General features: G+C 38.1%; 1 protein-coding gene across 42 annotated transcripts in view; it reads left to right on the top strand.

The window, feature by feature from the left end:
* Positions 1-15,156, top strand: part of CDC42BPA (CDC42 binding protein kinase alpha) — a 328,933-nt gene that overhangs the window by 273,048 nt on the left and 40,729 nt on the right. For all 42 annotated transcript variants that reach the window (XR_010585989.2, XR_012433742.1, XR_010585975.2 and 39 more), the window contains 5 exons: positions 3,598-3,734; positions 4,418-4,557; positions 12,009-12,090; positions 13,918-14,134; positions 14,954-15,016. Coding sequence is in view for 37 of the 42 variants with exons in the window: in XM_005541041.4 (XP_005541098.3) it covers positions 3,598-3,734; positions 4,418-4,557; positions 12,009-12,090; positions 13,918-14,134; positions 14,954-15,016 (639 nt within the window). In the remaining 5 variants the exon portion in view is untranslated. The remainder of the gene's footprint in view (positions 1-3,597; positions 3,735-4,417; positions 4,558-12,008; positions 12,091-13,917; positions 14,135-14,953; positions 15,017-15,156) is intronic.

Raw genomic sequence — 15,156 nt, 5'->3', positions numbered from 1 at the left:
AAGTGAAAATGGTTTAAATTATAATGGAATATATTATTTCTTTTTGGATGTTTCAGAAGAATACTTTTTTTAAAAGTCAAATGAAATTTGTCGCTACAACGCTACCTTATATGAGGGGACTTCAGAAAGCTTGTGGAAAAGTAGAATTTAAAGATAAAAATTAACAATATAAACTTTATTTTTTAACATAAGCTCCATTAAGTTCTAGACAACTTTGTAAGCAATTATACCACCCATTTAGTCCATCCCTAAAGAACAGAGGGTCCTGAGAATGTAACCATGTCAGTGTAGTCTCCTTTACATTATTAACTGAAGAAAGATGGGTGCCCTTAAAGACTTTTTGAAATTCAGAAACAAAAAGAAGTCAAAAGGAACCAAATCAGAACTGTAAAGTGGATGCCTAATGATTGCCCATGGAAACACTCACAAAATTGCTGTTGTTTGATGAGAGGAATGAGCAGGAGGAGCACTGTCATGGTGAAGAAGGACTCTGCTGAAGCTTTTCACAGGCGTTTTTCTGCTAAAGCTTTGGCTACATTTCTCAAAACACTCTCATAATAAACAGGTGCTATCAATCTTTGCCTCTCCAGAAAGCCAACAAGCAAAATGCCTCAAGCATCCCCAAAAACTATTGCCATGACCTTTGCTCTTGACTGGTCCGCTTTTGCTGTGACTGGACCACTTCCATATCTTGGTAGCCATTGCTTTGATTGTGCTTTTTCTTCAGGACCATACTGGTAAAGCCATGTTGCATCTCCTGCTACTGTTCTTCAAAGAAATCTTTCAGAATCTTGATCCCACTTGTTTAAAATTTCCATCTAACATTCTGCAGCTGATCTAGGTGCAGTAGTTTCGGCATCCGACAAGTGGGAAGTTTGCTCAGCATTCATTTTTGGTCAGAATTGTGGAAGCTGAACCAGTTGAGATGTCTGTGGTATTGGCTGTTGTTTGTGCTGTTACTCATCAGTCCTCTTCAGATAAAACATGAACAAGATTAATTTTTTTCCTGGCAAATTAATGTGGAAGGTTTGCTACTGCAGGTTTCATCTTTGACGTCCTCTTATCCCTTCTTAAAATGAGTTATGCATTTGTAAACTGCTAATTTCTTTAAGGCATTGTATTTGTCTCTTCTCATGCTGCTAATAAAGATATACCCAAGACTGGGTAATTTATAAAGGAAAGAGGTTTAATTGACTCAGTTCCACATGACTGGGGAGGCCTTACAGTCATGGTGGAAGGTGAAAGAGGAGCAAAGTCACATCTTACATGGCGGCAGGCAAGAGAGCATGTGCAGGGGAACTCCCCTTTATAAAACCATCAGATCTCATGAGACTTATTCACTATCAGCAAAGCAGCACAGAGAGACCTGCCCCCATGATTCAGTTACCTCCCACTGTGTCCCTCCCATGACATGTGGGAATTATGGGAGCTACAATTCAAGATGAGATTTGGGTGGGAACACAACCAAACCATATCAGGCATTGTCCCTATCAACTTTTTGTAAAGCATCAATGATTTCACCATTCTTCCACCCAAGCTTCATTGTAAAATATATATTTGTTCTTACTTAATTTTAACAGAATTAATGTTGCTCTGATAGGGGCTCTTTTCAAATTGATGTCTCATTCTTCTTAGTGCCTCAAACTAGATCCTCTTCAGACATATTTTAACAAGTTAGTATGCATTTATTTTGGTACAAAAGAAAATTTTAAATCCATACATAGTTTTTCCATAATATGCATTTTCCATGAACTTTCTGAAGATCTCTCATATATTGGTTTATCTTACGGAAAAGACAAGAAAATAGTTGCTAACTCAAATTCTAATACTAGTTGCCATTTCCTACTTCTTCTGCTGTAAGGATGGGAAGGGACCTTAAAGGAAATGTAGCCAATCCCCATCATATGCATATGTTTCCTTTATAATATACTTGTAGTTAGCCTGTATCTGAGTACTTTGAGTAAGAGGGAAATTAATAACATCTTAAGGCAGTGCATTCTGTTTGGTTAGTTCTCACAACTAAAGTGAAAGATCCAGATTGCAGTATTTTAACTAGTTCATTAGATACGTGTGTTTTCAAGCCAAATAAAATGTTCAGAGTTAAGAAAGCAGAGATTTAAGAGTTATGAGTGTATTAAGTTATAAACATGAAAATGACATTATCCAGGAAGCACATGTAGATTGAGAAGAGAGCAAGTACATGAGTCTCTTACATAGTTAAGGGAAGGCAACAGGAAAAGATAGCCAAGTAACCTGAGAAGGAATCGCCTATATTATTGACTAGAAAGGTGTGACTGAAGCCAAAGAAGGAGAAAATTTGTAGTTTTCAAGCTTTGTTTCATTTTGGAACTTAACCAGTACTGGTATGTCATTCTAAAACTTGTTTATTAGAATCCTGGCCAGCTACCTGGCTTTAAGTCCCATGTCATTTTTTATGCCCCACAATTATTTGCAATTCATAATAGCAGTTTTTGAGGTCTTCTCAGACTCTCTTCCCTTCTAGAGTCTTTTGCTGTGAAGTTGTCCCCATCTTTTCTTCAGACCCTTTGAAGCATACTTTATGAAGCTGTGGGGTCTCATGAGACTGTTCCTAGCCTTTGTCTGCCAGGCTTTTGTAAATGTTATAATAATGTGGTTCCAGCTTCTAAAGAGTCCTGTCTTGTTCCTTTCCTTGTGGTTGGTTGGAATTAGATCCAGTATAGGATACTTATTTTGTTGCTTCCACTGCCCTTTGCTTTTAAGTAAAACAAATCATAACTTGCTAGATACTCCACTTAAAAGTGAATTGAAGTTGAGTGTGATGGCTCATGCCTATAGTCCCAACTACTCAGGAGGATAAGACAAGAGAATCATTTTGAGGCCAGCCTGGGCGACATAGCAAGACCCTCTCTTTAATAAATAAATAAAGTGAATTGAGACGTTTGGATGATTTTTGTCATCTTGCCTCTCTGCTTGTTTCACAATATCCATCAGTGATGTGTAGTCCATTTATAGAGATGGTAACTGTACCTCTCTTAGATTGTTATAGAAAAATAAAAAGCACTCCATGAAGTGAACTATTGTTATTTTAGTAGTAGTTTAAGTATATGTAATAATAACTCCTAAAATTTACCTTCAACTTGTACTTTTTTAGTCACTGAAAAACTCCGTTTTCAAGGATTGGTAGGGTTTGCCAAACCAAAGATGTCAGGTAGCTTAATGCCCACTAGAGACCCTTGCAAGAGAAATTTCAAGGCAGATACCAAGTTGCAGTGGGATGAAGAGCAAAAGACTCTAAAAACCACTCTTTTAGAAAATCTAAATCAATCATTTTATTCACAAGGTTAGATGCTTCTTTTGTTTGCTTCTCTTTTTGATCACTAATGTCAATACAGAACAACAGTAATACAAATACTTTTTAAAATATTTACTATTTCTCATTAAAATTGTCATTGGTAAGCAAATGAATCAGCTACCCAAATGATAAAACAGTTATTTAAGATAAAATTGGAGATAAGCATTCATCTAACATAGCATCTTGTATGCAGTGAGTGTTCAGTGAATTTTCTTTTTGTTAAAATGAATTTTTATCAAATGTTTCTTTTTTGCCTCCAAAAGTATGTGGATTCTCATGCCATATAACTTGTGTAAACAAAGCTCCAACCACTTGTCCAGTTCCTCCTGAACAGACAAAAGGTCCCCTGGGTATAGATCCTCAGAAAGGAATAGGAACAGCATATGAAGGTCATGTCAGGGTAAGTATGATTAAGTTGGGTTTAGATTAATCTTTTAAGATTGATTAATGAATTAAAATCAAATTAGTTATTTTAAGAGCATAGTTCTTGTTGGAAAATTAAATGAGTAAAATTCATCTAATAATTTTATTTCATCTAGAATAATGATTTGCAAACAAAAACCAGCTTTTACGTGGAAATAACCTATAAAATGTCTCAAGTTTTTCCATGTTGTTCCTATCTTGTGATGAAATCTTCATAAAGGAGTTTGTAGCACCTGGTCTTGCAAGAGAGGTGGCATATGGTTATGAATTATGAGCTCTTATCAAGGCATAGTCTTGTTATCTTGGGTAGTATTTACAGTGTAAGCTGAGTTTCATCTTACACCAAGTTTTAGTTTTATGCTATTTAGAAAGAAAACCATGAGTGTTATTTTAATGAAATACTAGTGAAAGTTAAAGTGGTACCATTAAAATGTTCCTCAGAATAAAAGGTCACAGTATTTGAAGAATGTGTTCTCACATTTTCTCATAGCTTAATGATATGTGTCCCATCTGCTACTTTACCAACCAGAATGGCAGACTTATAAAACATGTACATTATCTGTACATCTTCACCATGCAATTACATATGTGATTTAAGGCATATTTTCATTTGAGTTGTTTTGGCTGTTTGTTTGCCTGTCTGTCTAAAACAAAACTAAGATTCCTAAACCAGCCGGAGTGAAGAAAGGGTGGCAGAGAGCACTGGCTATAGTGTGTGACTTCAAACTGTTTCTGTACGATATTGCTGAAGGAAAAGCATCTCAGCCCAGTGTTGTCATTAGTCAAGTGATTGACATGAGGTAAGACTTTGAAGGTAAAATTATTTGTATCATTGCAACATAGGAATTTTAAACTTTCTGATTTTTAAAAATTGTGTTGCCATGGTTTATTTAAATGAACTAATTTCATATTTTCTAATTTGCTAATATTGCTATAGTAATAGAATTGAAAATAGGAAGGAAGGTGTATTTATAGGACAGGTTGGTATGTGTGTTGAGTGTGAGGGGCTAGGAGTTAAGGAAAAAGAACTTGGTGTTTCAGTCCAAAAGACCCATGTAAATGGGGTAATGGAGGCCTAATGCATGAAGCTTATATCATCACATCACGTAAAGGCTTAGAGTATAATTACAATGTAAGGAAAGAAAATAAAAATCAGAAAAGCTTCTGGAAAACATAATCTGTAAACATTTAGGTAAGTATAGCCCTCGAACACTTCTGGTCTCATTTTTCAGATTCTTCCCGTGTTCCTTAGTGTTCTCTCCTTTATCTTTTCTCATAACTCCAGGCACTGTCCTTGAGTGATCATATTTATTCACAGCTTCAGCCATCCCCTCTGCATTGATGACTCCCAGACTCGTATCTCCAGTTCAGATATATCCATCCATTGCTCAAAACCAGAATTTCTAGCTCTGACTCACATTGGCACTTCACATTAGCATCTCAAACACATTATCTTCCCCTACAAATATGGAACATGATGGGACAGATGCAAGAAATATTGGCAATTAAAATCTGATAGAACCTACTAAAGGATTGAATATAGATAGGGAGAAGAATCAAAAATAGGACTAAGGTGTCAAGCCTGTAAGACTAAGGGAGTTGGGGAGCGGAGCAAGATGGCTGAATAGGAATAGCTCCAGTCTCCAGCTCCCAGCGCGAGCGACACAGAAGACAGGTGATTTCTGCATTTTCAACTGAGGTTCTGGGTTCATCTCACTAGGGAGTGCCGGACAATTGGTGCTGGTCAGCTGCTGCAGCCCAACCAGCGAAAGCTGAAGCAGGGCGAGGCATCGCCTCACCTGGGAAGTGCGAGGGGGAAGGGAATCCCTTTTCCTAGCCAGGGGAACTGAGACACATAACACCTGGAAAATCGGGTAACTCCCACCCCAATCCTGCGCTTTACCAAGGGTCTTAGCAAACGGGCACACCAGGAGATTATATCCCACACCTGGCCGGGAGGGTCCCACGCCCACAGAGCCTCCCTCATTGCTAGCACAGCAGTCTGCAATCTAACAGCAAGGCAGCAGCAAGGCTGGGGGAGGGGCGCCTGCCATTGCTGAGGCTTAAGTAGGTAAAACAAAGCCGCTGGGAAGCTCGAACTGGGTGGAGCTCACAGCAGCTAAAGGAGTCCTGCCTGTCTCTGTAGACTCCACCTCTGGGGACAGGGCACAGCTAAACAACAACAACAACAAAAAAAAAGCAGCAGAAACCTCTGCAGATGCAAACGACTCTGTCTGACAGCTTTGAAGAGAGCAGTGGATCTCCCAACACGGAGGTTGAGATCTGAGAATGGACAGACTGCCTGCTCAAATGGGTCCCTGACCCGAGTAGCCTAACTGGGAGACATTCCCCACCAGGGGCAGACCGACACCCCGCACCTCACACGGTGGAGTACACCCCTGAGAGGAAGCTTCCAAAGCAAGAATCAGACAGGTACACTCGCTGTTCAGTAATATTCTATCTTCAGCAGCCTCTGCTGCTGATACCCAGGCAAACAGGGTCTGGAGTGGACCTTAAGCAATCTCCAACAGACCTACAGCTGAGGGTCCTGACTGTTAGAAGGAAAACTAACAAACAGGAAGGACACCCAAAACAAAACTCCATCAGTACGTCACCATCATCAAAGACCAGAGGCAGATAAAACCACAAAAATGGGGAAAAAGCAGGGCAGAAAAGCTGGAAATTCAAAAAATAAGAGCGCATCTCCCCCTGCAAAGGAACGCAGCTCATCGCCAGCAACGGATCAAAGCTGGACGGAGAATGACTTTGACGAGATGAGAGAAGAAGGCTTCAGTCCATCAAACTTCTCAGAGCTAAAGGAGGAATTATGTACCCAGCGCAAAGAAACTAAAAATCTTGAAAAAAGAGTGGAAGAATTGATAACTAGAATAATTAATGCAGAGAAGGCCATAAACGAACTGACAGAGATGAAAACCATGACATGAGAAATACGTGACAAATGCACAAGCTTCAGTAACCAACTCGATCAGCTGGAAGAAAGAGTATCGGCGTTTGAGGATCAAATGAATGAAATGAAGCAAGAAGAGAAATCTAACGAAAAAAGAAGAAAAAGAAATGAACAAAGCCTGCAAGAAATATGGGATTATGTAAAAAGACCAAATCTACGTCTGATTGGGGTGCCTGAAAGTGAGGGGGAAAATGGAACCAAGTTGGAAAACACTCTTCAGGATATCATCCAGGAGAACTTCCCCAACCTAGTAGGGCAGGCCAACATTCAAATTCAGGAAATACAGAGAACGCCACAAAGATACTCCTCCAGAAGAGCAACTCCAAGACACGTAATTGCCAGATTCACCAAAGTTGAAATGAAGGAAAAAATGTTAAGGGCAGCCAGAGAGAAAGGTCGGGTTACCCACAAAGGGAAGCCCATCAGACTAACAGCAGATCTCTCAGCAGAAACTCTACAAGCCAGAAGAGAGTGGGGGCCAATATTCAACATTCTTAAAGAAAAGAATTTTAAACCCAGAATTTCATATCCAGCCAAACTAAGTTTCATAAGTAAAGGAGAAGTAAAATCCTTTACAGATAAGCAAATGCTTAGAGATTTTGTCACCACCAGGCCTGCCTTACAAGAGACCCTGAAGGAAGCACTAAACATGAAAAGGAACAACCGGTACCAGCCATTGCAAAAACATGCCAAAATGTAAAGACCATCGAGGCTAGGAAGAAACTGCATCAACTAACGAGCAAAATAACCAGTTAATATCATAATGGCAGGATCAAGTTCACACATAACAATATTAACCTTAAATGTAAATGGACTAAATGGTCCAATTAAAAGACACAGACTGGCAAACTGGATAGAGTCAAGACCCATCAGTTTGCTGTATTCAGGAGACCCATCTCACATGCACAGACATACAGGCTCAAAATAAAGGGATGGAGGAAGATCTACCAAGCAAATGGAGAACAAAAAAAAGCAGGGGTTGCAATACTATTCTCTATAAAACAGACTTTAAACCATCAAAGATCAAAAGAGACAAAGAAGGCCATTACATAATGGTAAAGGGATCAATTCAACAGGAAGAGCTAACTATCCTAAATATATATGCACTCAATACAGGAGCACCCGGATTCATAAAGCAAGTCCTTAGAGACTTACAAAGAGACTTAGACTCCATACAATAATAATGGGAGACTTCAACACCCCACTGTCAACATTAGACAGATCAACGAGACAGAAAGTTAACAAGGATATCCAGGAATTGAACTCATCTCTGCAGCAAGCAGACCTAATAGACATCTACAGAACTCTCCACCCCAAATCAACAGAATATACATTCTTCTCAGCACCACATCACACTTATTCCAAAATTGATCACATAGTTGGAAGTAAAGCACTCCTCAGCAAATGTACAAGAACAGAAATTATAACAAACTGTCTCTCAGACCACAGTGCAATCAAACTAGAACTCAGGACTAAGAAACTCAATCAAAACCACTCAACTACATGGAAACTGAATAACCTGCTCCTGAATGACTACTGGGTACATATTGAAATGAGGCAGAAATAAAGATGTTCTTTGAAACCAATGAGAACAAAGATACAACATACCAGAATCTCTGGGACACATTTAAAGCAGTGTGTAGAGGGAAATTTATAGCACTAAATGCCCACAAGAGAAAGCAGGAAAGATCTAAAATTGACACTCTAACATCACAATTAAAAGAACTAGAGAAGCAAGAGCAAACACATTGAAAAGCTAGCAGAAGGCAAGAAATAACTAAGATCAGAGCAGAACTGAAGGAGATAGAGACACAAAAACCTTCCAAAAAATCAATGAATCCAGGAGTTGGTTTTTTGAAAAGATCAACAAAATTGATAGACTGCTAGCAAGACTAATAAAGAAGAAAAGAGAGAAGAATGAAATAGATGCAATAAAAAATGATAAAGGGGATATCACCACCGACCCCACAGAAATACAAACTACCATCAGAGAATACTATAAACACCTCTATGCAAATAAACTAGAAAATCTAGAAGAAATGGATAATTTCCTGGACACTTACACTCTCCCAAGACTAAATCAGGAAGAAGCTGAATTCCTGAATAGACCAGTAGCAGGCTCTGAAATTGAGGCAATAATTAATAGCCTACCAACCAAAAAAAGTCCAGGACCAGATGGATTCACAGCTGAATTCTACCAGAGGTACAAGGAGGAGCTGCTACGATTCCTTCTGAAACTATTCCAGTCAATAGAAAAAGAGGGAATCCTCCCTAACTCATTTTATGAGGCCAACATCATCCTGATACCAAAGCCTGGCAGAGACACAACAAAAAAAGAGAATTTTAGACCAATATTCCTGATGAACATCGATGCAAAAATCCTCAATAAAATACTGGCAAACCGGATCCAGCAGCACATCAAAAAGCTTATCCACCATGATCAAGTGGGCTTCATCCCTGGGATGCAAGGCTGGTTCAACATACGCAAATCAATAAACGTAATCCAGCATATAAACAGAACCAAAGACAAAAACCACATGATTATCTCAATAGATGCAGAAAAGGCTTTTGACAAAATTCAACAGCCCTTCATGCTAAAAACTCTCAATAAATTCAGTATTGATGGAACGTATCTCAAAATAATAAGAGCTATTTATGACAAACCCACAGCCAATATCATACTGAATGGGCAAAAACTGGAAAAATTCCCTTTGAAAACTGGCACAAGACAGGGATGCCCTCTCTCACCACTCCTATTCAACATAGTGTTGGAAGTTCTGGCTAGGGCAATCGGGCAAGAGAAAGAAATCAAGGGTATTCAGTTAGGAAAAGAAGAAGTCAAATTGTCCCTGTTTGCAGATGACATGATTGTATATTTAGAAAACCCCATTGTCTCAGCCCAAAATCTCCTTAAGCTGATAAGCAACTTCAGCAAAGTCTCAGGATACAAAATTAATGTGCAGAAATCACAAGCATTCTTATACACCAGTAACAGACAAACAGAGAGCCAAATCATGAATGAGCTTCCATTCACAATTGCTTCAAAGTGAATGAAATACCTAGGAATCCAACTTACAAGGGATGTAAAGAACCTCTTCAAGGAGAACAACAAACCACTGCTCAGTGAAATAAAAGAGGACACGAACCAATGGAAGAACATACCATGCTCATGGATAGGAAGAATCAATATTGTGAAAATGGCCATACTGCCCAACGTAATTTATAGATTCAATGCCATCCCCATCAAGCTACCAATGACTTTCTTCACAGAATTAGAAAAAACTGCTTTAAAGTTCATATGGAACCAAAAAAGAGCCCACATTGCCAAGACAATCCTAAGTCAAAAGAACAAAGCTGGAGGCATCACGCTACCTGACTTCAAACTATACTACAAGGCTACAGTAACCAAAACAGCATGGTACTGGTACCAAAACAGAGATATAGACCAATGGAACAGAACAGAGCCCTCAGAAATAATACCACAAATCTACAGCCATCTGATCTTTGGCAAACCTCAGAAAAACAAGAAATGGGGAAAGGATTCCCTATTTAATAAATGGTGCTGGGAAAATTGGCTAACCATAAGTAGAAAGCTGAAACTGGATCCTTTCCTTACTCCTTATACGAAAATGAATTCAAGATGGATTAGAGACTTAAATGTTAGACCTAATACCATAAAAACCCTAGAAGAAAACCTAGGTAATACCATTCAGGACATAGGCATGGGCAAGGACTTCATGTCTAAAACACCAAAAGCAACAGCAACAAAAGCCAAAATTGACAAATGGGATCTAATTAAACTAAAGAGCTTCTGCACAGCAAAAGAAACTACCATCAGAGTGAACAGGCAACCTACAGAATGGGAGAAAATTTTTGCAATCTACTCATCTGACAAAGGGCTAATATCCAGAACCTACAAAGAACTCAAACAAATTTACAAGAAAAAAACAACCCCATCAAAAAGTGGGCAAAGGATATGAACAGACATTTCTCAAAAGAAGACATTCATACAGCCAACAAACACATGAAAAAATACGATCACTCGCTATCAGAGAAATGCAAATCAAAACCACAGTGAGATACCATCTCACAGACACAGTTAGAATGGCAATCATTAAAAAGTCAGGAAACAACAGGTGCTGGAGAGGATGTGGAGAAATAGGAACACTTTTACACTGTTGGTGGGATTGTAAACTAGTTCAACCATTATGGAAAACAGTATGGCGATTCCTCAAGGATCTAGAACTAGAAGTACCATATGACCCAGCCATCCCATTACTGGGTATATACCCAAAGGATTATAAATCATGCTGCTATAAAGACACATGCACATGTATGTTTACTGCAGCACTATTCACAATAGCAAAGACTTGGAATCAACCCAAATGTCCATCAGTGACAGACTGGATTAAGAAAATGTGGCACATATACACCATGGAATACTATGCAGCCAAAAAAAAGGATGAGTTTGTGTCCTTTGTAGGGACATGGATGCAGCTGGAAACCATCATTCTCAGCAAACTATCACAAGAACAGAAAACCAAACACCATGTTCTCACTCATAGGTGGGAACTGAACAATGAGATCACTTGGACTCGGGAACGGGAACATCACACACCGGGGCCTATCATGGAGAGCGGGGAGGGGGGAGGTATTGCATTGGGAGTTATACCTGATGTAAATGACGAGTTGATGGGTGCTGATGAGTTGATGGGTGCAGCACACCAACATGGCACAAGTATACATATGTAACAAACCTGCATGTTATGCATATGTACCCTAGAACTTTAAGTATAATAATAATAAAAAAAGAAAAAAAAAAGACTAAGGGAGTCATGGTACCAACAACAAAATTAGGGGAATCAGAAGATATTATTGTGGAGGAAATATGTTTTAGATGTTGAAGGAACAATGAAATGTAACATGAGCTGGGTTGAGGGCACTTAAGATTTATTATGGGAGGCAAGAGGGTCCATGGAGGCTCCAGAGACCTACCAGGGTTCAAATCCCAGTTCTACATGTATACTTAACTGGCCTTGTAACTGTGGGTAAGCCAGCAATGATTTCTAGCTCTTGTATAATATGCCACTAGGAAGTTATTCTTGATAAATTATTTGGGGCACTATTAATTACAATGGGGAAAATTAAATTTTTTAAAAAATTAAATTTGGGTGTTTGGTGCAGTTAAGCTTTGGGTATTGCTTCATATGTGTTATTTGGATACACACCCCAAACCACACACACATAGCCACATACACTTTTAATGCTTTGCTTTTCTTTCAGGGATGAAGAATTTTCTGTGAGTTCAGTGTTGGCTTCTGATGTTATCCATGCAAGTCGAAAAGATATACCCTGTATATTTAGGGTAAGTGTGTATACTATAATGTGATCACTGAATTATGTGTTTTTAATGAGTGTATTTCGCCTCCCTATATAAATCATAAATTCACTATAAGTAAAACTAAATCTTACATTCTTTTATATATTCCATGTCATCCAGTACTTGAGGGTATAGAAAATTGGTGCTAAATATTTAATTAGTGAAAGACCTGGAGAAAGCATCAATATATGGCTTATAAAATATGCTTCCTGGTAGATAATATTTTTTAGTTCCAATTCAGTTTTAAATAAATACTACCAGATGGAAAATGAGATAAGTGTGAGGTTTCTCAAGTTTTTTAAAAAAATAAAAATGTCTGTCTTTAAAAATTAAAAATACTTACTGCTTCGTACCAGCCATTCCAAAACTTAGTAGCTTAAACCGACAATGATTTATTATTTTTCACTATTCTGTGGACCAGCTGTACAGTTCTTGTGGTGTCAGCTAGTGTCACTCATGTGACTGCATTCAGCTCATTTGGGGCCAGAACATCTAATGACCTTGCTCTTACATCTGGGTGTTGGCTGTTAGCTGCGTGATCTCAGTTCTCCTCTTTGTGAACTCGCTCCATGTGGTCTGTGGTCATCAGGTAGGCTGGCTGAGCTCCCAGTGGCTGGCTTCTAAGAGAGCAAAAGAAACTACCAGGCCCTTTGAGGACTAGGCCCAAAACAGGTATAATAACCCTTCTGCATTCTATTGGTCAAAGCAAGTCATGAGGTCAGCCCAGATTTAAGAGGAGGGGAGATAGACTCCACCTCTTGACGAGAAGAATGGAATTCCTTAGGAGGACTTGTTGGTAGCAATCTTTGGCGGCTATTGCCATGATGCAATCTTGAGTTGGTAAATTAAGACAAGAGAGATTAAAAAAAAAAAAAAAAAAAAACTACTGCCTAGTAGTTATGCCTATCTCCCTATATTTCTCTGTGAACCTTGTATCTAAGGAAGGTCAGGCAAAGATTATACTTAGTCTCTTAGTTCCCAGACTGACAACTATTTATTTTCCTCCCAGCCACCAAGGGAGCCTACAGAGGCCCACTTACTGATAACTGAGTTGCGTAGTGTGATTTTATTGTCACTGCTACTTAATAAGGAATTCTTTACTTATCATAAGGAATTCATATAGGTAAAATTTAAAACTGCTCTGATAGTGTTGTTTGTATAATGATAAACCTTCATTTAAATACTAATTTAAATTATCAAGTCTTAACGATGATGTGAGTTATTGTTGTGAAGTAACAGCGAATATATTTCTGAGCACTTCTGACTTCTTAAAACAAGTTGCAAGTCAGTATGGTGTGGTGCTTAGTAGCATGGGCACAAGATCCCAGATTTCTACCTGTGTGTCCTTGGAGAAATGATTTAATTTCTTTGCATCACCATTTGTTTCATATATAATATAAGGATATAATGACAGTACATCCTATCTCATGACGATGTTAACAGAGTTAAATGAGTTAATACTTGTAATGTGCTTAGATCTACCCAGTGCTCAGTATTTACTCAATAAATGTCAGTTATTGTTGTTATATATGAGTGTATTTAATGCCTCTTTAGTGATAGTGTTCTGGCAATTTTATAGAAGGAAAATGAAAATGATACAAACATTTCAAATGATACCTGTCACCTTTGCTTTGTCATGTAATCTAGTGCTAAAGGTAGTTATTCTGATTAGGAATAGCTAAACTCCAGTAACGGTATCATTTAATGAATGCTTATTTTATTGGTGAGTGCTAAGCAAACTAACATAATCATGAAACTAGCATAAAGGGTGTCTGTTTTCTAATGTCATGATTATTGATTAAATTGTTCTAGGTCACAGCTTCCCAGCTCTCAGCATCTAATAACAAATGTTCAATCCTGATGCTAGCAGACAGTGAGAATGAGAAGAGTAAGTGGGTGGGAGTGCTGAGTGAATTGCACAAGATTTTGAAGAAAAACAAATTCAGAGACCGCTCAGTCTATGTTCCCAAAGAGGCTTATGACAGCACTCTACCCCTCATTAAAACAACCCAGGCAGCCGCAATCATAGGTATGAATTTATAACATTTTTCATATTATTATAATTGTTTACTAATCTACTTGCGAACAGGGATTGGCTTTCATCTAGGAATCCCCAGTGTCCAACATACTATGCATCGTATCACAAATGCTCAGTACATGTTTATTGAATGAATGAGACCTATATCAGATCTTTGTTTTTCAGTAAGCGGGAGTATAAGTACACTTTCAAAGTGCCTTTTTTTCCTGAAAAAACAACAGTGGTAAACATTAGCCTACCAATCTATTTTCTGCTTGTGTGATTTAGAACAAGTTAGTTTCTTAGAGTTTAGTATATAAAATATAGATGATAATTACCTTGCTGAGGTTATTGGGAAGTTTAAATAAGATGGAATACATAACACAGAGTGCCCTGCATAAAAGAAGTCCTCTTAACAAATGGCAGTTTCTGTGTCTGTAGGTTTAAATTTTTGCTGTTTTCCTGTGTATGCATCTAACTCTTTTGTTACTTTCCATGAATACTGAAAAGTTTAATGAGTACGGTTCAAATGCCATTCACAATTTTTACCTCCCAAAACAAGAAGTGTAGAACAACTTAGGTTTTTCATTTTGTTTCGTTTATTAAACATTTACTTATTTTTGTAGGTATTGATATGGATTATTCTTTAATAATTATTCTATTTTAGAAGACATGAGAGATTTACCAGTATAATCTGAAAGAAATAGTGTAAACTGTTATTGTAATTTATTTTATTTCCATTTTTTTGCACCAAATGTTCTTAACATCTGGTTTATTAGCATTACATGGTTTTTTCCTAATAAAAATCTTTCATATTCATGTCTTACATAGATCATGAAAGAATTGCTTTGGGAAACGAAGAAGGGTTATTTGTTGTACATGTCACCAAAGATGGTAAGAGAAAACTTTTTTTTTGAGTAATTTTCAATCATGTGTTAAAAAAAATTTTAACTCGGCCGGGCGCAGTGGCTCAAGCCTGTAATCCCAGCACTTTGGGAGGCCGAGACGGGCGGATCACGAGGTCAGGAGATCGA

The sequence above is a fragment of the Macaca fascicularis genome, chromosome 1 (assembly GCF_037993035.2).
Source record: "Macaca fascicularis isolate 582-1 chromosome 1, T2T-MFA8v1.1".
Classification (NCBI taxonomy): domain Eukaryota; kingdom Metazoa; phylum Chordata; class Mammalia; order Primates; family Cercopithecidae; genus Macaca; species Macaca fascicularis.
The sequence above is the reverse complement of the archived record's forward strand: the minus strand, read 5'-3'. Positions and strand labels throughout refer to the sequence as shown.